Source organism: Zootoca vivipara, chromosome 14 (assembly GCF_963506605.1).
Source record: "Zootoca vivipara chromosome 14, rZooViv1.1, whole genome shotgun sequence".
Taxonomy (NCBI): domain Eukaryota; kingdom Metazoa; phylum Chordata; class Lepidosauria; order Squamata; family Lacertidae; genus Zootoca; species Zootoca vivipara.
The window spans coordinates 53,714,462-53,740,738 of record NC_083289.1 but is presented as its reverse complement, the minus strand read 5'-3'; the positions used below and the strand labels follow the sequence as shown (position 1 = coordinate 53,740,738).

The 26,277-nt window shown below is 54.9% G+C and overlaps 1 protein-coding gene across 1 annotated transcript in view; it reads right to left on the bottom strand.

Annotated features, from left to right (window-relative positions):
• Window positions 1-843: 843 nt before the first annotated feature.
• Window positions 844-26,277, bottom strand: part of CORO7 (coronin 7) — a 90,095-nt gene continuing 64,661 nt past the window's right edge. Inside the window, exons 10-28 of the mRNA XM_035132186.2 lie at window positions 19,354-19,408; window positions 19,178-19,235; window positions 18,438-18,583; window positions 18,237-18,332; window positions 17,013-17,141; window positions 14,848-14,974; window positions 14,455-14,630; window positions 13,329-13,437; window positions 13,006-13,092; window positions 12,745-12,887; window positions 6,717-6,821; window positions 6,270-6,355; window positions 6,037-6,175; window positions 5,056-5,145; window positions 3,896-4,012; window positions 3,022-3,157; window positions 2,415-2,506; window positions 1,801-1,887; window positions 844-1,467 (exon numbers count right to left, since the gene is read on the bottom strand). Coding sequence (XP_034988077.1) covers window positions 1,462-1,467; window positions 1,801-1,887; window positions 2,415-2,506; window positions 3,022-3,157; window positions 3,896-4,012; window positions 5,056-5,145; window positions 6,037-6,175; window positions 6,270-6,355; window positions 6,717-6,821; window positions 12,745-12,887; window positions 13,006-13,092; window positions 13,329-13,437; window positions 14,455-14,630; window positions 14,848-14,974; window positions 17,013-17,141; window positions 18,237-18,332; window positions 18,438-18,583; window positions 19,178-19,235; window positions 19,354-19,408 — 1,984 coding nt within the window. The 3' untranslated portion in view covers window positions 844-1,461. The remainder of the gene's footprint in view (window positions 1,468-1,800; window positions 1,888-2,414; window positions 2,507-3,021; window positions 3,158-3,895; window positions 4,013-5,055; window positions 5,146-6,036; window positions 6,176-6,269; window positions 6,356-6,716; window positions 6,822-12,744; window positions 12,888-13,005; window positions 13,093-13,328; window positions 13,438-14,454; window positions 14,631-14,847; window positions 14,975-17,012; window positions 17,142-18,236; window positions 18,333-18,437; window positions 18,584-19,177; window positions 19,236-19,353; window positions 19,409-26,277) is intronic.

The following is a 26,277-nucleotide window of genomic DNA, read 5'->3' as shown; positions in this document are numbered from 1 at the left end:
AAGACTGCAAATGGTCTACAGCAGGGGTGGCCAACTCCCAAGAGACTGCGATCTACTCACAGAGTTAAAAACTGGCAGTAATCCACCCCCCTTTTTAGGGGTTCAAGTCAAAGTTGTTGAGATTTTTTAAGGGGCCCATTTCTAAGGGGTTCAGGTCAAAGTTGTTGAGCTTTTCTGAGGCAGGTGGGAAACCCCATTTTTTGGGGTGGTGGTGGTGAAGAGCTAAAATTTTGAGCCTTTTGGGGTAGAGCCAAAGTTGTTGAGCTTCTTTGGGGGGAGCCAGTGACCTACCAGAGATCTACCACAGACGTCCAGTGATCTACTGGTAGATCACGATCTACCTGTTGGACGTGCCTGGTCTACAGGAAAAAGCAAGGGGTGAGAATTCCTTCCAGCTTTATCATGTATAATGAGATAAGACTCCAGTGTCTTTATTCAATCCAGTGTCTTTATTCAATCCTTGGTAAGCTTAAAATCACGGAGAGACCTGGATCGAATAAAGACAGCACCATGCAGAAACTAAGGAAGTAAGGCATTTGCTGCCATGGAGGAGGAAGTGGCAAGGACAAGCTTTCCCCTGGGAGAGTGGCTCCCCTTTTATCCTGGCAGGGAAGCCACAGTCCGCCGGCCAGAAGGTCTGCAAGGCAGAACCAGGGTCTGTAAGGCACGTGGGGGCCGCGGGGGGCCTCCAGGGGCCTGTGTGACACCAGCACCTGTTCTGGGGTGCAGAAAGGTCTGCCAGGCTGGGCCAGGTGCTCTCCATCCCTCTAGGGGTGGGGAGGAGAGAGTCACCCTGGGGAGAAGGCTGGTGTTTGGAATAACAGACACAAGAGGCGAAGAAAGAGCTGAAATCGACATTCTTTCAAGTTACACTGGCAGGGCAGACACAGAAGGAGAGCTTTGTTCCGAGGACAAGCCTGGAGAGACAATTCGGGGCGCGGATGTGACGGAAAGACACGCATACCCTCATAAATGCAACCCTAGAGCTGCAGGGGGCAGAAGGAGCCTCACTCCCGAATGAGTTTGGAGACCCCCAAAGCCACACATCCCTCTAGAGGGGCTGGGGGCCTGGCAGGCACACGGCAGGTCCAAAAGTAGATCTGGGCTCAGCAGCCGTTGGACCGTCAGCATTGGAAGCCAAGGCAAACTTCTGCCTGGGGGGAAGGAAGCGGGGCAGCAGCCCAGATGAAGGAGGATCCAGGGGGAGGAAGGAAGACTCGGTGGGCAGCATCTCCTTGGCATCTTGGTTGAGGCGTGGGCAGGCGATGGCCCAACCCAGGGTGGCAGTCTTGGCGAAGAGTGGGGGAAGAGGAGCCTGGAAGTCAGCCTGCTCCTCCCAGGGGGGCCTGAGGTCTGGGCACCCTCCAGTCCAGGGAGGAGAGGGTGGCCGGGATCCAGCTGCAGGAGGGTCATCCGGGCAGAAAGGCCACTGCGTGCGGTCCCTGGTCAAAGCATCCGCCGTTAGTCCTATGGAGCAGGAGAGAGGGGGATGGATGGATGGGAGAAGCCAGACTGGCCACTGCTCTGGAAGGGCACCCCTGCCCACAAGACCACCCTTGCCAACCCAGAGGCCACCAGCCCCTCGGCCCAGCCCTGGGATGGGGAGGGGGAACATGGTCAAAGCTGCGGAGGATCAGATCCGAGTGCCCCCGCTCCCCCACAGCACTCCCCTTTTGCACCGCAGAGCCCCCTGGTGGGGGCAGAAGCAGCCCAAAGGCGCCAGGATGGGCACAGGCGGACGGACACCAGCTCTCTTCCCCCGGGCGTGGCACTTCCAGGGGGCTCCTGCCCAGCTCTTACCCACTCCTCTTCATCCACTCCTTCGAAGGCGTCCTGAGGGAGGGGGTCGTCTCGGTTGCCCAGCTTGGCCACCATGGCACTCAGGAGCTGCAGGGGAGCCAACCGTTGCCAGGATGTGGGCAGGAGAAAGGGCTGGCGCGTCTGCCACCCCTAAGACCTTCCTCCTCCACCGCTGATCATCACGGTGCCCCCTCAACACTTCTCTATCGGGGGTATTTCTATCCCTCCTTTTCCTCCCTGAGGAGCTCAAGAGGGCGGCCCTGGTTCTCCTTCTCCCCCTCTAATCCGCCCAACAACCCTGCGAGGTAGGCTCGGCTGAGAGGCAGCGGCTGGCTTCTGAGGTCACCTTGCGCTCTTCACCACCAAGTGGGGATTTGAGCCCTCGTCTCTCCTAGCCAGACACTAACCACTACACCACACTGCCTCTCACCTGCTCCGTGGTCTTTTGGACGGGAGATGCAGCTGCTGCTGCTGCTGAGTCCAAGGTGCCTCCCCAGGTGGCATTTGCCTCGCCCCCAGTGACAAGGCTGTGGGCATCAGGGAGAGCTTGCCAGCCCCCTCCCCTCCTTCCCCTGCCCCCCAAACCAGAGCGGCCAGCCCCACAGGGGCCTCACCTCCTCCTTCTTCTGCTCGTCTGACTTCTCCTCCAGGTAGACGGAGGATGGCACATATTTCCGGCTGGGAGCCTCCTTCGGGGCTTCGCTCACTGCGGAAGGAGGTTGCATGGCGGGTCAGCGGCTGAAGGGGTCTGGAGGCGGGGGGGGGGGCTTTCTCAGCCACAAACCCACCAGGGGTTTCTCCAACACAGGAAAGGCCTTTCCCTAGCCAGAGGGGGAACCCAGCTTTTGGCCTTTCTGTGTGCTGAGATGCTCTGGCCCCCGCAAGGCTCCTCTATTCCTACCACTGTGATATCCTCAATGCCACCCCTTCACACAGCCAGCCAAGGGCATGGGGGGGGCAACCTCCCTGCCCCCAGGGGCAGCCAAAAGGGATTCTTGCAGCCTTTCATTGAGCTTCCTTGGAGGTTTTTAAGCAGAGCTCGGGTGGCCACCTGCCAGGGATGCATTTGGCTGTGATTCCTGCATTGGGGGTGGACTAGATGACTCTGGGTGCCCCCTTCCAACTATACAACACCATGATTCTATAAACCGTGAACGCTCTGCAACAGCACGTGCGCACATGCCCCACTGATGCGCTCCCCCTCGCCCCCCTGCCACATACCTGGGGTCATGTCTTTCGGCCGCAGGCTGACCTTGCGGTGCTGACCGTCAGAGCCGCCCAGCCAGGCAGCGGCCGATAGGGCCGGTTCCCACCGCACCTCCGTGGGAGGATAGAGGTCGTCCTGGAAGAACTCTTTCTGTGGGGGAGAACAGAGGGCATCAGTCCGTGGGACACTCGGCCTGCGCACCCCACATGGTGGGAAGGTTCGGGAGAGAGAAAGGATTCATTCATGCAGAGCCTAAACTGCGGAACTCCCTCCCACAGGAGGCAGCGATGATGATCACTGACTTTAAAAGAGGATGAGGCAAAATCTTGGAGGAGAGGGCTGCTTAAAGCCAACCAAGTTGGGGGCCACCAATCTCTCCTGGGGCAGCTGCTTCCATAGTTTCCCTGTGTGCCAGGCGAAGAAGTCCTTCCTTTTATCTGCCCTGAATCTGTGGAACTCCCTCCCACAGGAGGCAGGGATGCCCACCAAGCTAGATGGCTTTAAAAGAGGATTGGGCAAATTCCTGGAGGAGGAGGAGGAGGAGGAGGAGGAGATGGCTCTACTCTGGCTCTGCAGATGTGGAGGAATTTGCCTCCCTTCCTTTTTGTCTCTGTCCAGTGATGGACCCTGAGACACTCAGGTCCGACTGTGAATCCTTGGCCAAAAATGAGCGGGGTCACTCTGGGAAGCTTGCTAAGATGCCAGCTTGGTGTGTGTGTGTGTGTGTGTGTGTGTGTGTGTGTGTGTGTGTGGCTGGGGGTGGGCAGGGCAAAGGGGCCTGGCATTGTTCGGCGAGGGTGGCAAGACCTTTCGCAGTGCTGCCTCTCTAGTCCGAGGCTTCCCTCCTCCCCTGCCAGAGACCAAGGGCCCAGAGGCCCAGCACCCTACCTTGACCCGGGGCACCCGGAAGGCCACGGGCTCAATGGAGGTCTGCCGGAGGCGCAGGGCACGCGCAATCTCCACTTCCCGAACGTCACACTCTGTCTTGGGCAGGAACTGGTAGCCCTGCGGAAGTCGAGAGGTCAGGGCCCCGCGGGGACACCTTTCCCAGTTCGCAGCTGCAAGGGCACAGCAACGCCCTCTGCCCCTCCCAGGGCCTTGGAAGTGAAGCAGGGGCCACATCTGGGCACCCGCCACCCACCAATTCGCACCCAACCCTTGGGGTTAAGTTGTTCCTCCAATAACTCAAACTACAAGAAAGAAGATTCCACCTAAACATTAGGAAGAACTTCCTGACAGTAAGAGCTGTTCGGCAGTGGAATTTGCTACCAAGGAGTGTGATGGAGTCTCCTTCTTTGGAGGTCTTTAAGCAGAGGCTTGACAGGCATATGTCAAGAATGCTTTGATGGTGTTTCCTGCTTGGCAGGGGGTTGGACTGGATGGCCCTTGTGGTCTCTTCCAACTCTATGATTCTATGATTCTAACTCCATAGGTGCTCTGCCCAGAACAACCACAAGAGGGCAGGCCAGAAGCAGGTTTTGCAGAGCGGATAAGGGGCAGAGCGGAGGAGTCAGACCTCTGGAACTTCACTGGAACTCCAAATTTAGGGGTCCTCCCCACTTGAGGCAGGAGATTTCACTGACAGCTGCTCTGTGGACATTTTATCCTCGCCTCCAAATCTTGCAAATCCACATTCTTTTCCTTTTTAAAGGAACCAAGCCATAGCCCATGGGTAGGCAACCTAAGGCCTGGGGGCCGGATCCGGCTCAATCGCCTTCTCAATCCAGACCACAGACGGTCTGGGAATCAGCATGTTTTTACATGAGTAAAATGTGTGCTTTTCTTTAAAATGCATCTCTGGGTTATTTGTGTGGCATAGGAATTCGTTCATTTTTTATTTTTATTTTTCAAAATATAGTCCTCCCCCCCCCCCAAGGTCTGAGGGACAGTGGACCGGCCCCCTGCTGAAAAAGTTTGCTGACCCTTGCCATAGCCCTCATGGATGCAGAGGAAAGCCTAGAGGGGTGGACTGAATCAAACCAAGACTCTGGGGCAAGAGGGGGTGCCCCCCTCCCTCTCTCCCAGGGACATAATTGCTGCCGCCTTACCTTATGGGGGTCGCTGGACGGGAAGCTGTTGCACTCCAGGAAGAAGGGGGCTTCTGGGACCACCTCGTAGATGAAGACCCTGGAGTCCCCCTAAACACGTGGCAGAGAGAAGAGGCTTTGCAGGGCGGAGGGAAGAGGAAGGGGGGGGGTCTGGGATCCAAGTCAGAAGGAATGGGGGCAGGGCAGGGACCTAGAAAGGGGGCACCTGGGCTGGCCTCAGGGTCAAGAGGGGCTGCTCACCCAGCCAGGCTCCCCCTCCGGGACTCAGCGTCAGAACAGAAGGCTGGCATGACTCTTCCCACCCCCAGATCTGGACTGCGGCTTTAATGGGAAAGTTAACAAAATAGACCCTGTGCTACCCGAAAAACAAAGAACGGCTTTTCTAAAGTTTGATTTAAGCAAATACATTGAAGCTACCCTTCCATCGAGGCTCCTATTTAAAGACCTCCTTGGCTCATGTCAAGCTTATGAAGGAAATAGAATGCTGTTTTGGGAAAGTTGACCCACTCCCTCCTCTCTCCTCAAGGCCGGCCTGCCTTCCCCCCTCCCCTCCCCTCCCCTCCCCGGTCTTGCTTTGATCTTTCCCCTTTGTTATTGCTTGTTGCATATTAGAAATGAAAATAAAAACAATTGCAAGGCAAGGAAAGAGAAAAATGAAAGAGCAAGGTCGATCACCCAGCCCAGCCCCCTGGTGGGGGCCAGCAACTGCTGACTTCAGGAACGAACAACCCCCCCCCATCCACCCCACACACACTTCCTTGCCTTTCCCCTTTTCCTGTTAGCCAGAGAGATGCTCTAGGTCTGCCCACCTGCAGACTGGCCCCCTATTCCCCTACGCTGGAAGTAGCACGCAGCACCTCCACACTGGCACTATGGGGCTCAGCATCTTCTCCCCTCCCCCCCGGCCTGACCCTGCTTGGGCCTGCAGGCCATTTCTGCCGCTGCCGCTCCTGGAGGATCAGGCCCCCCACCCCCGCTCACCTTGCCCGTGAGGAAGACCACACCTGTGTCTGCGTCGTAGAAGGGGATGAGGGTGGATGGAGAGACATCGAGGCCGACCGTGGCCACCGGGGGCCCCAGAGACTCCGCTGGGTGGAGGGAGAGCTGCCGCTCGCTGCGGCTGCAGGAGGAGGTGGAAGAGATGCTGTTGGGATTGGGGCTGCCGGGGGCTCCTGGGAGAGGCAGCATTGGAAGGAGGGGGAGGCCAGCCTTACCTGTCAAAGCCCGACACGAGCAGGTATTTGCCTCCGCACACCCAGACGATGCGAGCGCCACGTCCGCCTTCAGGCCCCGGGCCTTCCTGTGAAGAGAGACGGGTGCCTCAGAGAGCAGGGGGCCATGGCTATTCTCTAGGTGCCCCCACCCCAAGACAGGGAACAGTTGCTGAGGCCACCTGCTTCTCCGCCAAGCCCTCCCTCATAGGAACCTGGGAAACTGCCTCACACAGAGTCAGAACATTGGTCCACCCCCCCCTCCCAGAATTGCCTGCACTGGCTGGCAGCAGCGCCTCGCCCTGAGACGCAGCACAGAGGGCTACTAGGCTCGCTCCCCTCCGGGAGAACATGCCTCCCCCCCCCCGCGCTCCTGAATAAGAGGCCTTCTCCCTCTCCCCCTCCTCACCTCTGCGCATCTCTTCCCTGCCAAGCATCCCCTCGACTCACCTGCAGGGGCTGGGAAGCTTTTCGGGGCTCATAGACCCTCACTCGGCCGTCCTTGCAGACGGTGGCCAGCCGGCGTCCGTCGGGGCTCCAGGCCAAGCTGAAGATCTGAAAGGCCACAAAGGGGGTCAGCCCCCTCACCGCACATGGGCCTCAGGAGGGCTGGGCCAGTCCTAACTCGTGGGCACTAGGGGCTCCTTCCAGGTCCAGCATCCTCTGAAGGGGCGCTTCTGGTGCCTCCCCACATGGTTCCCAGTCTCGGCTGGCTTTCATTTCAACACGGCAGGCTGTGCCCTGTGGAACTCCCTGCCACTGGAGGGTGAGGCAGGAACCCACCCTCCCTCCCTCCCTCCCTCCCTCCCTCCCTCTGGGCAGATGCCTTTTGAAAAATGTACTTCATTTTAGACAGGCCTTTGTAATACAGTGGAACCTCAGTTGTTGAATGTAATCTGTTCTGGAAGACCGTTCGACTTCCAAAACGTTCAACAACCGAGGTGCAATGGACGGTCAGCAAATTCCATTGAGAAAATGGAGGAAAGTGTTGTGACGTGGGGTTTGTGATTTCAGCTCTCTTGACATAACATGCTGGAGACAGTTCTCTAGTAACAGCTCTTTATTAAAGTGAACAAGACTGAAGACTGAGGAGAGGAAAGCTACATTTATAGGGACAGGGGACTAGCTAGGAAGGGATACATTTTGGAGGGAACAATATCAAGCAATCACAGTGCTGCCTTTTGGAGGAAACCAATAAGACAGAGGATCCAAATACAGCAGCTTAAATGAACCAATAGTAGCTGTACCCTCTGGAACCAAAAGGCAGTTACTTTATCCTAATGCAAATACAGACAATAATAATACAGATATAAAATCCTTTGACTCAATACACAACACCCCTCCCCCCCTAGTGAGCACAGCAGACGTAATCCCTCAGGTACTGTGGGGTCCTACAACTTCTACCTGATCTCCTGACAACAGGTGTTGCAGGTTCTGGATTGGGTGTTACCTGTGGTGGAGGGGCTGCTATAGGGGTTTCGTCAGGAACAGATGGAGTCCCAGACATCTCAGGGTCCCCGACCTGTACCTCGTCATCCTGAGGACTAGCAGACCCTGGTTCATTTGCTGAAGCCCCTGGTGACTGCACCTCTGGGCCATCTTCACTCTGGTCTCGCAGCTGTGCGTCATTAGCCAGGGATGAATTATCTGACTCCTCCCTGCTGAGCGCCCGGCGCCTCAGCTGATCTATATGTCTCTTCCAAACTTGCCCATTTTCCAAGGTCACATAATAGGACACAGGTCCACTAGCCCGGGTGATCACACCGGCCACCCACCGTGGACCTCGTGAATAGTTCCTCACCCAGACCAGATCTTCAGGGGCGAGATACCTTGTTGTGTCAGTCTTAGCCTGGGGGGTTGCTCTTGAATTACGGTTTGGCATTTTATCTGGGTGGACATAATCCAGCACCGTTACCAGTCTTCTACCTAAGAGCAGCTCGGCTGGCGACTTGCCCGTCGCAGTACACGGCGTCGCATGCTGCAAAAATAACATTCGCGCAATGCGAGCCGACCAGTTACCCTCCATTAAGCGCGCAATGGATTCTTTGGCTGTTCTTACCATGCGCTCAGCCTGCCCATTGGAGGATGGGTGAAAGGGCGCGGATGTGACCCCTCTTATAAAGTTATCAGCCAAGAATGCCCTGAATTCTTGGGATACAAAAGCTGCCCCATTATCTGATACAATGGTCTCAGGTAACCCGTGGGTAGCAAACAGCTGCCTCAACACCTTGATTACGGCAGCTGATGCCATGCTAGGGACCATCGCCACTTCTAACCATTTGGAATATGCATCAACGATAACCAAAAAGACCTTCCCTTGGAATGGCCCAGCAAAATCTATGTGCAGCCGGCTCCAGGGAGTCCTGGACTGCTCCCACCAGTGGACTGGTGCTCTGGCCACTTCTGGCCGCACCTCTTGGCATGCCTTGCATGTTCGTACCCATTGTTCTATGTTCTGGTCCATTCCAGGCCACCACACATAACATCGGGCTAGCGACTTCATCCTGACCATTCCCGGGTGTCCCATGTGAAGCGTCTCAAGAACCCTGTTTCTCAGTGGTACTGGGATGATCACCCTATCTCCCCATAGGAGACAACCCTTATGCATGGACAATTCGTGCTGCCTTGTCGCATAAGGCCTGAATTTTTCTTCATGCGGACCACCTGGCCACCCCCTCCCCACCCAAGTGAGCACACGGGAGAGAACAGCATCTTTCCTAGTTTTCTCAGCTATATCCGTAGCTGTTACAGGAGCCCCCGGAAGTGTTTCTAGCATCATAATGTGCTCCGCCGGAGCAGGATCCTCATTGCTCCCGCCAGGAAGGGGCAATCGACTCAGCGCATCAGCATGGCACAACTGTTTCCCCGGCACATGGGTCAAGGTGTACTGGAACCCATTCAGGAATATTGACCAACGCAACATTCTGGGGGAGAGAATTTGTGGCGTTTGTTTGTTTGGGTTGAACAACCCTAACAGTGGTTTGTGGTCCGTTTCAATGGAGAAATGGCGACCGTACAAATAATCATAAAACCTTTTGATTCCGGACACAATAGCCAGTGCCTCTTTATCAATTTGAGCATAGTTGCGCTCTGTGGGCGACAACGTACGGGAATAGAAAGAGATGGGCTTTTCCGACCCATCCGGTTCCCTATGACTCAGCACAGCCCCCAGACCGTATTGAGAGGCATCACATGCCAGGACCAGCGGCTTTGATTCATCATAATGAGCAAGGACGCTCCTGCTACTCAGCATTCCTCGCAAGGAGTCAAAAGCCTTCTGCTGCTCCCGCCCCCATCGCCACACATTCTTTTTCTGCAATAGTCTATGTAATGGTTCAGCTACCGAAGCTTTCTGGGGTAAGAACGAATGATAAAAGTTAATAAGTCCCAGGAATGACTGCAACTCCGTCTTGTTCTGTGGTCGTGGTGCCTCGATGATGGCCTTAATCTTAGCATCTGTGGGGTGGATGCCTGATGCATCAATTTTAAACCCCAAGAAATCCACAGTTGGCACCCCAAAACTGCATTTTTCTTTTTTCAGTTGCAACCCCACCTCCTTGAACTTGAGCAACACTGCACGGACACGCGCAACCAGTTCCTGTGGGTCTTTTCCAGCAATCAAAACGTCATCAAAAAATGGCAAGACCCCCGGCAGACCTCTTAACAGGCGTTCCATGAGCCCTTGAAAAATCCCTGGGGCCACACAAACTCCGAACTGTAATCTGTTAACTCTGAACGCCCCTTTATGTGTGACAATAGTCTGTGCTTCCGCTGATTGTGGGGTTACTGGCAGCTGTTGGTAAGCTTGTGCCAGGTCAATTTTGGCGAACACCTTGCCCCCAGCCAGTTTAGCCAACAGATGTGATACGACTGGAATGGGGTATGAGTTTCCCCTGAGTGCCTTATTGATAGTACATTTGTAATCTGCACATATCCTGACTTCCCCATTTGCTTTAAGGGGCGTGACGATTGGAGTCTCCCACTTAGCAGAGTCCACGGGTGAGAGAACTCCCTGCTTGACCAATTTATCCAGCTCTGCCTCGATCTTGGGTTGCAGTGCAAATGGCACTCGCCTTGGTTTGAGTCGGATTGGGGCCACACCGGGGTCCAACTCGAAGTCAACTGGGGGCCCTTTATAACAACCCAGTTTTCCATTAAAGAGACCAGCAAATTCCTTGCATAATGCCTCGCTCATCTCAGGGCAGGTTTGGATTGAATTAAGCCCTGAGATACTCAGTCCCAGGGCGGGGAACCAGTCAGTGCCCAGGAGACTGGGGCGACTGCCCTTCGCAATCACCAGTTTGAGTACAGCCTGTTTGTCCCGGAACTGTACTCTCACGGCACACATTCCCATAACATGGATGCGGCCTGCTGAGTACGACTGCAAGGTTGCCGGGAAGGGCTCCAGAGGGGGCAACTTACCCCTGGGGAAGAATGTCTTCGCGGTCTGGTCCGACACGATGGTGAATGCAGATCCGGAGTCCACCTCCATGTCGCACTGCTGACCCTCAATCTTCACCTTGACGTGTGCCTTGCCTTGCGCTGGAAACTGCACGGCCCTCCCGTTGATCTCCGTTACGTAGTGGCAGTCCTTTAGAAAACGAGTTGCTGTGGGCGGTCTGCGATGCTCCAGTCTAGGTGCTCCTGTTGCTCCCGACGCCGCCGATCTACAGACCCTGGCGATGTGACCCGTCTTTCCGCACGTCCGGCACATAGCATCCCTGAAACGACAACTCTTCCGCTCATGGTTTCCGCCACAACCTGGGCAACTGCCTCGGCGATCTTTGTGCACTGTGCAGGCCTGACGCACCAACTCGACCCCACGGACTGGGCTCTGGCTCGGAGTAGCCTCTAGCTCGTCCATGGCATGCGCAACTTCTATCTGTGGCTTAGTGGCCTTGCGACTGGCATCAAGCTCCTCTCTTTCATAATTCTCCGTGGCGGTGGCCTCCTTCAAGGCTGAAGCAAGGGTAACCTCTTCTTTAGCCACGATGCGTCTTCTGGCTTTCTTGCTGCTCAGACCACCAATAAACCGATCCAGGAGAGTCTCTTCCAGATTTTGGAAGCCGCAGTGCTGAGCGAGCTTCCGGAGTTCAGCCAGAAATGCGGATACAGACTCCCCAGCATGCTGCTGCCTCTTATGGAACTCCATCCGCCGGGCCATCTTGGTCTCAGTAGCCGCCAAGTGGCTTGTTAGGCAGGCAAGAATATCTTGGAGAGATGTCTCACTCAGCTTCGCTGGAGCAAGTAATGCCTTGGCTAGCTTGAAGGTCTCGGGCCCACAGTAGCTCAGGAATGTGGCCCTTCTTTTGCTGGCATCGGTGATCCCTTGAGCCACTGCGAAGAACTCAAAGCGTTCGACGTAGTCTTCCCAGGTGTGGGGCTCTGATGGCTGGAAGGGCTCCAATACCCTTGGACTCTCCATTGTCCTAGCGGGCAGGGTCGTCTTCTCAGCTGGCCAGTGAGTCTTGTTCTCAGCTGCAATCCGGACTCTGAGGCAGGGTTGTGTTTAACCGCTCCTCAGCATTCCGGATCCCACCTTCGTCGCCAGTTGTTGTGACGTGGGGTTTGTGATTTCAGCTCTCTTGACATAACATGCTGGAGACAGTTCTCTAGTAACAGCTCTTTATTAAAGTGAACAAGACTGAAGACTGAGGAGAGGAAAGCTACATTTATAGGGACAGGGGACTAGCTAGGAAGGGATACATTTTGGAGGGAACAATATCAAGCAATCACAGTGCTGCCTTTTGGAGGAAACCAATAAGACAGAGGATCCAAATACAGCAGCTTAAATGAACCAATAGTAGCTGTACCCTCTGGAACCAAAAGGCAGTTACTTTATCCTAATGCAAATACAGACAATAATAATACAGATATAAAATCCTTTGACTCAATACACAACAGAAAGGTTATTAGGAAATGGATTAATTAAATTAACAAATGTATAATGATAATGATGAATAAATTGCTAAAGAGGAGTTATAATGAAATCCAGAAGGAAGGGACGGAGGGAAGTCACCTAATGATTTGTTTGTTTTTGTTTGTATTGTTGTATTTCTTTTAATTTTTGTTTATAAAAAAAATATATATTAATCTGAGAAAATGGAGAAACGCGCCTCGGAAGACGTTTGACTTCCGAGGTGCGTACGAAAACGGAAGCATTCACTTCCGGTTTTTTGGTGTTTGGGTTCTGAATCATTCGACTTCCGAGACACTTGAAAACCGAGGTTCCACTGTATTAACTTTCCTTTTTAGCCACTTGGAATTATTATTTTTACAGGCGCTTTTGTTGATTATATTCTCATACACTGTAATACCACCTGGAAATGCTTTTTTTAAAATATAAAATTGTGGATTATAGGTAGGCAAATGGGGTAAAGTCAGCAATTGGGAAGGAGGGGGACTGTCTGGCATGAATTGGTGCCCCCCACCCCTTGCAGAAATGGAGGGAACAGAGCTGCTTGCTGGGCCTTCCTACCTGGTCTCTGTGCCCCTCCAGCCTCAGCACCTGCCCGCCAGAACGCAGGTCCCAGATCCGGACGCTCATGTCATAGGATGAGGAAGCCAGGATGTCTGCAGCCAGGGGGTGGAACTGGATGGAGTAGATCTTCTCTGTGTGGCCTGGGGGGTGGGGGTGGGGAGAGAAGGTGCCTGCTAGCTGGGCTCTGCCATAAGCTGGCCAAACCCCTTCAAGCCAGAGGAGTGGGGAGGGGGGGAAGCGGGGCAGGGGGAGCTTCACCTTGTAGAACCAACTCAGGCTCCACCACTGTCTTCTGCAGACCTCCCTCCTCGACCCTCCACAGCCGGATCCTGGCGTCTTCTCCCGCTGCACCGGAGGAAACAAGGGGGCAAGTGTGACAGCCCATCGTGCCATGCAGAGCGTGACCCTGGCTGCAGAGAACCCCCCACCCTGATGCCCAGACGATGCAGGAAGGCAAGGCGAGAGAGCAGGGCTTGCTTTGGGAATTCCCGCAGGAAGTCCGGAGGCCAGTGGTGGCTTCTTGGTGGGCCCAGGAGCTCCGGGGCGGGCGGGCGGGCGGGAGGGGGGGGGAGGTCACGTACCAATCGCCAGACGCTGCAGATCAAAGGGGTCCCAGCACAGGTCAGAGACGGGCGTCCCGTTCTGGATGGTGGGGAGCGATGTGTCTGGGAGGCGGCCTGGCTTGGAGAGCTGGGGGAGGAGGGCAGGGTGAGTCTCTGAGAAAGGCAGGGGGGGACAGGTGCTGGACCCTCTCCTCTGCCCTCCCTCCAAGACTGGGCCCTTCACAGGCACCCCACTTCTGCCGCGCCAGTGGGTATGGGATGTAATCCATTGTAGCAGTCAAATGTAACATTCCTTGATTGCCTAGAGTGGCAACAGACAGGGGGATGTTGATCCAGCCAGTTCAACTTCCTGTTACACCTGGTCTGGAGCATGTGACCAGGTAGGTGGGCGTGACCCTTGCAGACCCCACAAAAGGTCCAGTCAAACAGCCTTCTTCCTCTCTTCCATTTTGGCCACTGGTCCTGGTGCTGTCTGCTGGCTCTCTGCCAGCAGCACATGGGCCCATCCTTACGAGGGTGTAAGCCGCACTGTATCTGTATAGGCTAAAGCCTGCCTTCAGGGATCCAACTGTGAACTGAATGTGAGTAAACTTCTCATTACTTATAAGGAAGACTCTTGTGTCTTTATTTCTTTTAGGAGGGAATCAAAGGGGTCTCATCAGGAATATACTCCAATCTGAGCATGGCACATTGGATTGCTAAAGAGATTCAGACGAATCTGAATGAGCTCTGCTATATGTAACTCACTAGCGTGAGGGAGGGAGGATAATATGTAATCAATATATCCTCTCCTACTATCCACAACATTCCCACAGTGGGCAAGCTGGCAGGTGCTGGTGCTCTCAGGAACCAAGGGGCTCAGGACCAAAGATGGAAAGCATTGGAAGCTGCCTGCCTGCCACCCAGACAGAGCCGTGGGGCATCTAGCCCAGTGTTGCCAACCCTGACGGGCAGACGCTCCCCTGGGTCCTTCACAGCCCTTCCTGGAGGCCGAGCCTCACGCATGTGAGGCTGGCGATTGGCAGTGCAGCCAGGGGGGCCTTCCCCTATGAGGCTCTGCCAACGCAGGCGGGCATCAGGCTGGGCAGCTGCCCCACAGGGAGCCTAAAAGGCGCCCCCTCTGTCATGGCCTCTGCCTCCTTACCTCCAAGACAGCCACTTGCCCTCCGGCAGAGAGCAGTGGGATGGCCACGCGGTGCCGGTTGGCGCAGAAGCCGTCGCACTCCCCCGGCGTGGTCAGGTTCAGCCCCCGGAGGTTGGTGATGTGGGTGCTGCGGTGAAGGACAGCACCCTGGGTGTGGCGGAACCCCGAGCTGGGTCCTGGGGGCAAAGAGGCGGGTGAGGGGGGGCAGGAGATAGGAAGGGACACCCTCTCTCCCCTCCTGGCTGTGCGGGAAAACGCAGAATCACCTCTGTGCATCGGCAGCGCGGTGGGGAGAGAGGATCTGCCAGGGGTCCCCAAAACACCCTCTGAGCGGCACAGGTTGTGGGGCCCACCATTCCCTCACCTGGGGGGGTGGGGTGGCAGGAGGCTTACCCAGAATGCTCTGCAGGGACCGCTGGCTGGGGCTGGAGGAAAAGCCGCTGGTGGCTGACAGGGAGGGTGTTGTGGCGCCAGAGGGGGACGTCAGGGAGCTGGCGGGGGAGGAGAGGGGGCTGCTGGCCTGGGAGAGGGAGAGAGAGGAAGCCTCAGAGCATTGCAGGGGGTTCGGCTAGAGGACCCTTAGATCCCTTCCACTTATAGAAGATCCACAGTGCTCCTGGCCTACCGTGTTTCTCCTAAAATAAGACGTGCCTCTAAAATAAGCCATGGCACGATCTTTTACAGGCAAAAAAATATAAGACATCCCCCGAAAATAAGACGTCTTAGGGGTACCGGTACCTACCGTACCGTGCTGAATGGCGCTTCCGTAAGGAACAGGAAAAGGAAGATTCCTGTCATTGCCGGAAGCGGATGCCCACGTGGAGTGCAGAAGGACTGGGAGCCGGGAGAAGCTGCAGCACGTGCTGCGCAGAGCCTCGGACTACAGTAGCAGGACCCTGCGCGACCTGCAGCTCGCACCACGCAGAGCCCTGACCCAGCGGGAGCCCCAGATCCCCGCGCCGAGCCAGCAAACGGCAAGGGCAAGCAGCGCGCGCTTTGCCGAGCCCCGACCCAGCGGGAGCCGGCGAACACAGCAGCGCGCGCCGCGCCAATCCCCAGCCCAGCGGGAGCCCCAGATCCCCGCGCCGATCCCCAGCCCAGCAGGAACCACAGCCCAGCGCCGCGCCGCGCTCCGACTGAACGGGAGCCGGCTAAGCCAGCAGCCCCAGCCCAGCAAGAGCCAACAAACGGCAAGGGCAAGCAGCGCGCGCTTTGCCGAGCCCCGACCCAGCGGGAGCTGGCGAACGCAGCAGTGCGCGCCGCGCCGATCCTCCGCCCGGCAGGAGCCCCAGATCCCCGCGCCGATCCCCAGCCCAGCGCCGCGCCACGCTCCGACTGAACGGGAGCCGGCTAAGCCAGCAGCGCACGCTGCGGTGAGCCCCAGCCCAGCAAGAGCCAGCAAACGGCAAGGGCAACTTAATTATAATGGAATAAATGTGGATTGCTGTACCCTATTTAATTAAAAAATAAGACATCCCCTGAAAATAAGCCGTGGTGTGTTTTTTTGGAGGAAAAATTAATATAAGACGTGTCTTATTTTAGGAGAAACACGGTAGCAAACGCCCTGGGCTCTGGAGGTGCGGGGAATCGCTCTCGATGGCTCGTGGCCACAATGGCTCTACTCTGCCTCCACAGTCAGAGGAGGAGCCAGTTGCTGGAAACCCCAAAGGGGGAGAAGGCTCTTGTGCTCAGATCCTGCAGGAAATCTAGCTGGCCACTGTGAGAACAGGATGCTTAAGGTCTTAAGGTCTTAGGGGAGAAGGAGCCTGGCAGAAGGTTGTCAGGAGAGCTCTGGAGAGGCCCAAAGGCCAGAGGATGCCCTCTGGAAAGGACTCTGCAGGGCCTTGGTCTCTGCCTGGGGCTCTACCCCATCCCCACCTTGGCTTCCAAGCCTGCAGCTGGCATGAGCACAGGTGATATGATAGCCATGTTCAAATATATGAAAGGATGTCATATGGAGGAGGGAGAAAGGTTGTTTTCTGCTGCTCCAGAGAAGCGGACACGGAGCAATGGATTCAAACTACAAGAAAGAAGATTCCACCTAAACATTAGGAAGAACTTCCTGACAGTAAGAGCTGTTCAACAGTGGAATTTGCTGCCAAGGAGTGTGGTGGAGTCTCCTCCTTTGGAGGTCTTTAAGCAGAGGCTTGACGGCCATCTGTCAGGAATGCTTTGATGGTGTTTCCTGCTTGGCAGGGGGTTGGACTGGATGGCCCTTGTGGTCTCTTCCAACTCTACGATTCTATGATTCAGGTGCCAGGAGGCTGGGGAGGCAGAGGCGGCCCCTTCCAAAAGGTGCCAGGCTTGTCTTCCCAGGAGCATCTTTGCGTCTGCATTGCCCAGCCTTCCAGAGCAGGGAAGAGCCATCTAGCCGTAGAACCGCCAAACTGTGGAGCTGGAGGGGACCCCCAAGAGCCATCTAGCTCAACCCCCCGCAGAGGAGAAACCACAACTTCCTGCACTAGTAACTCTAAATGGAGATGTCTGGGGGGGGGGAAGCAGAAGGACTGCCTTGCCGGGGGTTTGGGGGCTCTTGAAGTGGCACCACTCACACTCACCTCTGGGTCCTCAGCCTGGTCCCCTGCCCCTGGCTGGGCGGAGAGGTCGGGGGTTTGGTGCTCCTGGAGGCAGGGAGAGATGAAGGCCTTGCTGGGCCTTTGGGCAGGATGGAGACTGATCCTCCCCACCTGAGAACAGAAGGAGGAGGAGGAGGGAGAGGGAGCCGTCAGCAGCTGGGAGAGAGAACCAGTGGCAGAAGGTCTGGGGCAGGATCTAGGTGGGGCCACGATGGAGAGCCCTGCTGCCCTGCTGTGGGGCAAGGGGGGGCCGTCTAGCAAAGGCTTCCGAAGCAGCTGCTGAAAGCCTCCCTCCCTCCCTCCCCAACAGGGGTCAAAATTAGCCGGGCGCCAGGTGCATTTTGTGACAGGGAATTGTATGGTGGTGAGCAATTGGAGAAGTCTTGGGGCTGCATCCGGCAACCGATATTAACATGGCCGCTGCTGGCGCTGAGGGAGAAATGCCACCCCACCCCAAACATGTGAGTTCAAATCTAGCACAATACTTTATATAACGTATGTAATAACATGGGGCCCGGCCTCTGCAATTCTGGCCAAAACCTTAAGTCATTTGAGTAATTAATATTTACAGATACCGGCATGCATGCATATGCATACATACATACACAAACACACATGCCGGCATTTGTAAATATTAATTACTCAAATGACTTATGGTTTTGGCCACAATTGCGGGGGCTGAGCCCCATTTATGCTTGCGGGGTCCAATTAAGAATTCCTATTAAAAATGAGATATCAACAATGTGTCACTGATGCGAATGGTTTATTAGTTCATGGGTTTCGGAAAAATAATTAGAAAGTGCAGCTGCCTGGGGTGGGGGTGGGGGTGTGTGGAAATGGCAAGCCATGTTCCAGGAGCCGGGTGGCAAATAGCTTTTCTACCCCCGTTTCTAACACTGCCCTCCAAGTTTCAGGCACAGCTGAGGGGAAACTTGGCAGACAGGGGGTGCACAGAAGCAGAGATGTCTCATGGCCTGGCGGGGTGGCACAGAGGGCACCGCCCGGCCTCTGAAGCCTCCCGAGGCACCACCTGGAAGACTGGGTCAGGCCAGCAGAGGACTCCCTGGGGTCTAGAGGAGCTGGAGAGGCTAGCAGAGTTGTTGTTTCGGGGAAGGGCATTCTCCCTTGGCCTTTTCTTCCAGCCCAGAGCAGCCAACACCAGCCACCTGACGGGCAAGGGGTGGGTGGGCAGACGAGGGCTCTCACCTGGCTGTTGTCTCCGGACCACCAGGCCTGTGCGGAGGCCGCAGGGACGTTTCCTGCGCAGTCGGGGAACAAGTCTTTGTGGAACTCCTGTGTGGACTGAAGGACAGGCTGCGAGTGAGCCCCGTGGGACCGGCCACCTCCAGGCCCGGCCCCCCGGCCCTTCTTATTCTGCCCGCCCATGCCCCAACGCTGCCTGTTTACCTTCCGGGGCACCACATAGCTGATGGGGGCGATGCCAGCTTCGCTCAGCTGCAGGACCCGCATCACCTCGCAGCCCATGATGTCCAGGGCGAGTTTGGGCACCTGGGCAATGCCCTGGGACTTGGTCTCTGTCAGGCACTGGTTGACTGGGCAAAAGGGAGAGAGAGAGAGAGAGAGAGAGAGACTTTCAGGACCCTAAATTGGCAATCCTCTTCTTTGGCACTCGCAGGTGCCCAATAGCAGGCCCTGGCACAATGCTCACGCATGGGATGCCCAGCAGCTGGCTACTCGCCCAAGAAGTGGAAGCCAAAGGCAGAGCAGGGTTTGAGTCCCTGGAGGTGCCAAACAGCAGGGCCTTTTTTTGCCCTGGAGGTGCCCCCTCTGCCAGTGCCAACTTGCCCCTTCTGCTCCCAACTCCTCCCTTGGCATCTGTGGGGCAAGGACGTGAGCAGGGCACCACCTGGAACCTGCAGACTCAGACACGGGCAGGAGGAAGGGTCTGCTTTCTGCTGACAGCCCAAGCCACTGAAGGCCCACCCAGCTTGGCATTGCCTGGGGTGTTCTCATGCCATGGGTCTTCTTCCCCAAGGCTTTCCCCTCTCTCTCAGGCAGTGCCAGGCTGGGCAGGACCAGGGAGGGCACACAAGGGGCCAGGCCTGATGCCCAACTCTCTCCAGGGCCAGGAAGAGCAGCACCTGGGCCAGGAGCCCAAACATCTGGAGAGGGTCTCGGATACTCACCTTCTGCCAGTGCCGGCTGGCTGGGCAGCACCTCGTAGCAGAAGAGGACGTTTTCCCCCTGAAAGAAAAGGGCCAGACTGAGCCAAATCCTGGCTCCTTCCCCTGCAAATGGCCTCCCCAGGGAAGGAGGGAGGGAAGAGCCAGCAGACCCAGGAGGGCAAGGGGCGAGCGCTTACCTTCCCTGCCAGGATGAGGAGGCCGGTGCTGGGGTCAAAGAGTGGGATCAGGGCCCTGCAACACACACAAAAAGGGTCACCTCTGAGAGGAGAGGGCAAACAAAGAGCAGCGGCTGGGGTTGGGCACAAGCACCATTATTATTATTATTATTATTATTATTATTATTATTATTATTATTGGTATACCACCCTTCATTCATGCTCTCCCCAAGGAGGCTCACCTGGCGCCTTCATTATGTATCTTTAGGCGACAGGCGAAAACATTCCTCTTCAAGGAGGCCTTGGGCTGATCAATATTCTACAATATTCTTTTAGATGTGTCTGTGGGAAAGCAGGGTATTGTTTTGTCTTGGTTTTAACTATTTATTTGTGCTTTTATCTCATGTTTTTCTTTGGTGAAGCAACCTCGGATCTTTGGAGGAAGGGCGGTATATAAATCTAAATATAATAATAATAATAATAATAATAATAATAATAATACTGTAATAATAATAATAATACAAGGTAAAAACACTAAATACATAATAAAAACCAGAAAAGACAAACCAATAGCCTTCTGCTGTGATTCCTGCCATGGGCTAGATCAGGCATCCCCAAACTGCGGCCCTCCAGATGTTTTGGCCTACAACTCCCATGATCCCTAGCTAACAGGACCAGTGGTTGGGGAAGATGGGAATTGTAGTCCAAAACATCTGGAGGGCCGAAGTTTGGGGATACTTGGGCTAGATCAGGCATGCCCAACTTGCGGCCCTCCAGATGTTTTGGGCTACAATTCCCACCATCCCTGACCACTGGTCCTGTTAGCTAGGGATCATGGGAGTTGTAGGCCAAAACATCTGGAGGGCCGCAAGTTGGGCATGCCTGGGCTAGATGATTCTTTCTTTTTTTGAATATTTATTGAATTTTATAACAATTAATGATACAAATCTCCTTCATTGTGTTATTTACACTTATTCTCCCTCCCCTCCTCTGAACTTCTCTCCACTCGCCCTCTGCTGAGTTATTTAGTTTTATTTATCGTATCCTGCTTTACCTACCCAAAAATAAAATCCCTTATCATTTCTCTGAAATATCTGTTCCTCAAATGAAATTGTGAAAGTTTATTCCAATCCTGCCAGTGAATCCAGCCCCTTCTGAGCTAGATGGTTCTATAGTCAGTTCGTTCTCTGGCTCCCTGAGAAGCTCCTTTCGCCAATGCAAGCATCGCCCCGTGCCATTTATCTCCTGTTTCAGTAGCACACAGCAACAACTCTCCGAAAGAATTTGGCAATGGGAACGTTTGGGGAGAGGAAGAGCGGAGGATATTGGAGGGCTGGGGAAGATTCCGAAGAGGGAGGCCGAAAGGATGAGGGGGCGGAAGGAGAGGGAAAGTGGCAGGGCTTGGGGACTTCTTCGACGAGAGAGAGAGAGAGAGAGAGAGAGAGAGAGAGAGAGAGAGAGAGAGAGAGAGAGAGAGAGAAGGCAATGTGTGGCCGGAGGGGCCAGGCGGAAAGTGGACGGAGAGGTTTCTTCTTCCTAACACCACAGCCCTGCTGGGATCATCCACTAAAGCTAAACATTAAGATTCAAGACAGGCAGAAGGAAGAGAGGGCTTTTCCTGCAAGCTGCATCATCATTCCCCATAGAATCATAGAATCACAGAGTTGGAAGAGACCACAAGGGCCATCCAGTCCAACCCCCTGCCAAGCAGGAAACACCATCAAAGCGTTCCTGACATATGCCTGTCAAGCCTCTGCTTAAAGACCTCCAAAGAAGGAGACTCCACCACACTCCTTGGCAGCAAATTCCACTGCCCAACAGCTCTTACTGTCAGGAAGTTCTCACTAATGTTTAGGTGGAATCTTCTTTCTTGTAGTTTGAATCCATTGCTCCGTGTCCGCTTCTCCGGAGCAGCAGAAAACAATCTTTCTCCCTCCTCCATATGACATCCTTTCATATATTTGAACATGGCTATCATATCACCCCTTAACCTTCTCTTCTCCAGGCTAAACATACCCAGCTCCCTAAGCCGTTCCTCATAAGGCATCGTTTCCAGGCCTTTGACCATTTTGGTTGCCCTCTTCTGGACACGTTCCAGCTTGTCAGTATCCTTCTTGAACTGTGGTGCCCAGAACTGGACACAGTACTCCAGGTGAGGTCTGACCAGAGCAGAATACAGTGGTACTATTACTTCCCTAGATCTAGATGCTATACTCCTCTTGATGCAGCCCAGAATTGCATTGGCTTTTTAAGCTGCTGCATCACACTGCTGACTCATGTCAAGTTTGTGGTCTACCAAGACTCCTAGATCCTTTTCACATGTACTGTTCTCAAGCCAGGTGTCCCCCATCCTGTATTTGTGCCTTTCATTTTTTTTGCCCAAGTGTAGTACCTTACATTTCTCCTTGTTAAAATTCAGCTTGTTTGCTTTGGCCCAGTTGTCTAATCTGTTCAGGTCATTTTGAAGTGTGATCCTGTCCTCTGGGGTATTAGCCACCCCTCCCAATTTGGTTTCGTCTGCAAATTTGCTCAGGGTGCCCTCAAGCCCATCATCCAAGTCATCATCCAAGTCATCCAAGTCCCAGTGGGACTTGCTCCCTCCAAAACCAGCAGCAGTCGCAAATTAGGCTTTTTTACTTGGTCTTGTGTCACGAGAAACTTTTAAAAAACTGCCCGTCCTATATTTATGTACGCAACCATCGCAGCTAGGATTCTAGTAGCCAGAAATTGGAAAAGAAATAACATTCCCACAAAAACTGACTGGTAAGAAAAAGTGATTGAGTACTCACAGCTTCCAAAATTATCTGGGAGATTAAGAGGCAGCGCCACACAAAGAGTCAACAAAGATGGGGCAATAGTCAATGATTATCTCAAAATTTATATAGGAAACACAAATCTCCTGACAGATGTATAAATCAATCTAATAAGCAGAGAAGTTAGACGAGAGGAAAGACGTAATCATTGCAAAAGATAAACAAAAGAAGCAATATTCTCTCCTGTCTGTCAAGGTACCTGATACTGTTTTGCTGATTGTATTACTTGGGCAGTTTGACCATTCTTTTGAGATGGTCAATACCTTAGTTCTTGGATACAGATCACAGGCCCACCCTATTCCTACACAACTAAGCCCGTAAGACAGGAATTGTAGGATTTGAAAGGGGAAAAGAACCATTGGGAGAGGTTTTTCCAAGGTACTTCCTTCTGCAGAGGAATATTTGGGGTCATACAGAGTCAAGATGGCTCCTATGAACATTCATTTTATTTATGACACCTTAGAATTCTTATAACAGAGTCAAAATGTCTACCTCCACTAGTTTGCTGGGAATTAGGATTCGATTCACAGGATTCGATTGCAGAGTTGGAAGGGACTCCGAGGGTCATCTAGTCCAACCCCCTGCCATGCAGGAATCTTTTTGTGCAGCAAGGGACTCGAACCCACGACCCCAAGATTAATAGTCCCATGCTCTACTGAGCTACCCCTTATCAAGTACTGATTGATGGTGCCCTCTCTGCCCTGGCTGCTCCGCAGGACTGTGAGAACAGCTCTGGGCAGCTCCCCCCTCCTGCTCCCCCTCCCTGCCTCCAGTTTATGGCTTCCCATGTCAGTCTCCTGTAATATACAACCCCAAGGCTGACGGAGGCTCCAGCCCAACGCTGCCCTGGCACTGCCAGCCTCCCCCTTCTGCAGGTAGCTGGCCTTCCCACGCTCGTGAGGGCGCTGGAGGAGGGAGCGGAGGCCAGGCCCTCACCCGGGGTGGCAAGAGAAGCCTGGCAAAATTCCCAGGAGCCCAGTCCTCACCCCAAGAGAGCAGCTGTTGTTGCCTGACCTGGGAAGGCTATTTTGGTCTCTCGTTTGGGGATGCAAGGAAGTCTCCCTTGCTTACCACCTGCACCCCTTTTCCAGCTGCCTGGGGCATAAAGGTAAAGGTAAAGGGACCCCTGACCATTAGGTGACCGACTCTGGGGTTGCGCGCTCATCTCGCATTATTGGCCGAGGGAGCCGGCGTATAGCTTCCAGGTCATGTGGCCAGCATGACAAAGCCACTTCTGGCAAACCAGAGCAGCACATGGAAACGCCATTTACCTTCCCGCTGTAGCGGTTCCTATTTATCTACTTGCATTTTGACGTGCTTTCAAACTGCTAGGTTGGCAGGAGCTGGGACCAAGCAACGGGAGCTCACCCCGTCACAGGGATTCGAACCGCCGACCTTCTGATCAGCAAGCCCTAGGCTCAGTGGTTTAACCACAGCGCCACCTGTGGTTTAACCACACGCCTGGGGCATGGCCTTCTCCAAATCAGATGGGACCCTGGCTGCCTGGCTGGGCTCAGGAGACCCAGAGGCTGCTAAAGGGGAAACCCATCAAGGACAGAGAATTCCCCCAAAGGGAGGCAAATCGAGGGAGCCCCAGGGCTGGGCAGTTAATGAGCCAAAGGCTCAGGGCATGGGAAGAGTCCTGCGACAGGCAGGCAGAGACTTGGCGGGGTCAGTATCCCAGCAGGCTGGCAGAGGCAGGGGGTGCCTGGATCCCTCCCAGGAAACTCCTGGCACGCACAAGGAGTCGCCCTCCTCCTGCCGGGGGAACCTTTTGCGGCAAAAGCAGAAGACACCCTGAAGAATCTGCTGCAAGTGGGAGACCCAAAGGTGAGGCAGAGAGGAGGAGAAAGGCGCCCGCCCTCCTTCCTAGTGCTGTGGAGTGTTGCTGCGTGTCCTCTCCCTGCATGACTCAGGATCATGTCCAGAGCCCTGGAGTCGGCTCAACCGGTCCCAGCCGGGCCTCCTCCCCACAAACAGGCTCAGCTGGTCTTCCCACCTGGCGGCAGAAGCGCCTCCGAGAGGCAGCACGCCTGGCTGGCTGCAGGATCATCCCGGCACGAGGCCTGGGTGGGGCGGCTGGCACCCAGGCGCATCCAGGGACGCTTAAGGAGCCTGGGTGTCTCAGAGGGTGACTGAGCTGGGCTGGGTGGGTGGGGGCAGGAAGGGCTGGTTCTTCTTTATTAAAAAAAAAAGCCAGGCAGCACCCGCAGGTTTCAAACCACTGTGGGCGATTGCAGGATCCAAGCTACGCGTTGGTCAATGGAACCGCTGGGTCAAGCTGGCTCGAAGGGCTGGTTCTTTATTTTGAGGAAGGGGTCAGGAAAGGGGTCTTCCCAAAGGGCCTCATGAGCAGCATCCGAGAAACTGCACTTGCCTTCTCCATAGAGCCATAGAATGGTAGAGCGGGAAGGGACCCCCAAGGGTCATCCAGCCCAGCCCCCTGCCTTGCAGAAATTGCAGCTGAAGCATCCATGACAGACGGCCATCCAAACTCTGTTTAGAAACCTCCAAGGAAGGAGTCTGCCACCTTCCCCTTGCAGTCAGAAAGTTCTTCCTGACGTTTAGTCCAAAGACCCCCAAATAACCACTGGCCTAGGACCTACAGCAGAGACCCCCCCCCAACCTAACTGGAGGGCATGGGGAGCAGGATCTCCCCAGCCTCATGGTTGTGGTCTTAGCTGCCAGGTCCACGCAGGGGCTTCTATTTCCAGTAGGTGGGGGGGAGGCAGAGAAGGCGCAAAACACCAGAAGGGAAGCATACACCCCAATTTAGTGCTCAGCCCCACCAGCGAGCAAGCTGAGAAGCGGCTATGCCAGGCTTTGCTGGCAGAGGGGCTGTGCCCGGAGGGGGGGGAATGGTGGGGCCTGGGGCAAGAAGGAGGATCCTAACACACACACAAGGTCAAAACCAGCTGGGTGAGTGAAGGAAGGAGCATTATTTCTGTGCCAGCCAGAGTTGCCTGACACCCTTTGTCTAGGATCCAGTTCCTTGTTCCATCTGTGACTCAAGCACATCTTTCGCCTATTCTTCTTTACCGCAGTACGTGGCAGAGAAGAGCTATAAGGGGAAGGTACCCAGGCAGCCCCCCCCCACCTGCAGATACAACCTCCAAGAAGCCACAGTAGGACAGGCCAGCCAAAAGCCCTCTGGGCACGTGCAAAGAGCCAGCATGGGCCAGCCAGAACTGTGTGTTTTTGTGTTGGGGTGTGTGTGTGTGTGTGTGTGTGTGTGTGTGTGTGTGTGTGTGTATACTCTCATGGGGTTTGGTCGAGGCTCACAGATCCTGCTAGGCAGGGAGGACGGATCTGTCACTCTCAAAGCGGACCCTTTGGCTCTGCAACATTGGGAGCTGTGCCAGCGGGCATCTTGCCAAGTGTGTGCCCAACAGTTTAACTCAGGAGCAGGCCCCCAGGCACTCACAGCCCTTGAAAGAGCCTTCCATCTCCTCTGTGCCTCAGCAGACATCAAGGGGCTCCTGCCCAGAGCAGCGGCCAGAGGGAGGGGGCTGCTGCCCATCCTCTCAGGGTCCTGGGTTTGGGCCCCAGGGTGGGCATTGTAGGGGGTTCAACAAGATGACCCTGGGGTCCCTTCCAACTCTGTGATCTCCATAACCCCCGCCCCAAGGAAAGGAAGACCGATTTGAGCAGTGTTGGGGTTCCTGCCATCTGATGGGGGGGGCAGTCCAGTTTCTCCAGGGTGGCAGCAGCTGCGGGCTCTTTTGCGGGGCAACAGAAAGAGGAAAGCACTTGAGGAACCCGAGAGGAAGGCGGAGCCCTCAGCCCCTCTGTTGACCTAAGATAAAGGCAGGAGGGGAAGCCAAATAGCAGGGCTCTCTCACTGGGGAGAGAACAAAGGCTGGGATATTAGGTTCCAGAGGACATTTTTGTGGTTGCCCAGGTGGGGGAGGGGGTGACTCGCTGGCTCCGTTTGCTGAGGGAGGGAGGGAGAGGAGGCATTGCTGCCCCCCCCCAGGGGCCTTTGGAGGTCACACATAGGCTGAAGCTTGGAGGGGCAACGCTGGGCTGTTTGAGGGTGGCTGCTGAAGCCGCCTTGAGCACCCTGGGCATGTGTGGGTGTTGCTATGCCTTCTGAAGCAAGCCCTTGGCTGGTTCTGGGCATTCAGGCAGT